At 61.4% G+C, this 931-nt stretch overlaps 1 protein-coding gene across 1 annotated transcript in view; it reads right to left on the bottom strand.

The window, feature by feature from the left end:
• Positions 1-95: 95 nt before the first annotated feature.
• Positions 96-931, bottom strand: part of LOC104547367 (protein farnesyltransferase subunit beta-like) — a gene marked incomplete at both ends in the record, with an annotated part of 2,643 nt that continues 1,807 nt past the window's right edge. Inside the window, 4 exons of the mRNA XM_010193018.1 lie at positions 96-210; positions 283-394; positions 646-778; positions 901-931. The exon at positions 901-931 is cut by the window's right edge and continues 87 nt beyond it. Of these exons, the coding sequence (XP_010191320.1) occupies positions 96-210; positions 283-394; positions 646-778; positions 901-931 (391 nt within the window). The remainder of the gene's footprint in view (positions 211-282; positions 395-645; positions 779-900) is intronic.

Raw genomic sequence — 931 nt, 5'->3', positions numbered from 1 at the left:
GTTAAGACCTTTTCTGGCGTTGTGGAGGACAGGCAGAGGCTGGGCAGCTCAGCCCTGTCTGCCCCAAGGTGCACCCAGCAATGCCCAGCACCTACCAGCCGGTTCTCAGGGATGCCCACGACCACCTCGTTGTGGAGGTCACCGCTGCCAAAATGCTGGGCGATGGCCAGCCCGCTCAGGCAGTAGCAAGTGTGGTAGAAATCCCGGGACCTGGGAGATATTGGGGTGCTGAGCAGGGTTCTGGGGGGCACCAGGCAGCCCCCATCTCAAGCTAGTACTCACTTGCCCGGCTTGTCGAGCAGCCCCCCAGCCGAGCACTGGCAGCACAGCAGGATGTACTCCTGCAGCGCCGACTGGTCGAACATCCAGTGCGTCATGCTGAGCGCTGCATCACCTGGAAGGAAAAGCCAGTGAAATGTCTGAGAGTGCCCCAGGAAGGTGGCAAAACCCCTCCAGGGCCCAGCAGACAGTAAAGCCTTGCTGCCAAAAAGCCCATAGGTAAGCACAACCTCCCCCGAGGAGCAGGGACACGAGGACATCTGAGTTGCTCTGCGCTTTGTTCCTTCACTAAAACCCCTTCATCCATCCCCAGATGCCATTTTGGGAGGGACAGAAGAAGCCAGGAGCCCCCTGTGGCCGACTCACCACTGGCGTGGAGGGCACGGTGGAGTAGGGGCAGAAGCCCAGCTTGCCAGAAGGAGTAGCACCCGTCCACCAGCTTGTTGCAGCGGCCCTGGAAGCCGCCCTCGAAGCGCATCTGCCGGCCAGTCACCCAACGCTGCAAGGGAGGGACAGGAGCAAGTGCAAGGGCAAGGGACATGATCCAGCGCTGCCAACCGGCTGAGACCCCCCCAACCCCATCCTGCCAAGCTGAGGGTCCACACACCTCGTGCCACTCACCAACAAGCTCCGGAGGGTCAGCAGATGTTCC

The sequence above is a fragment of the Mesitornis unicolor genome, unplaced genomic scaffold (genome assembly GCF_000695765.1).
Source record: "Mesitornis unicolor isolate BGI_N332 unplaced genomic scaffold, ASM69576v1 scaffold35399, whole genome shotgun sequence".
NCBI classification, from domain to species: domain Eukaryota; kingdom Metazoa; phylum Chordata; class Aves; order Mesitornithiformes; family Mesitornithidae; genus Mesitornis; species Mesitornis unicolor.
The sequence above is the reverse complement of the archived record's forward strand: the minus strand, read 5'-3'. Positions and strand labels throughout refer to the sequence as shown.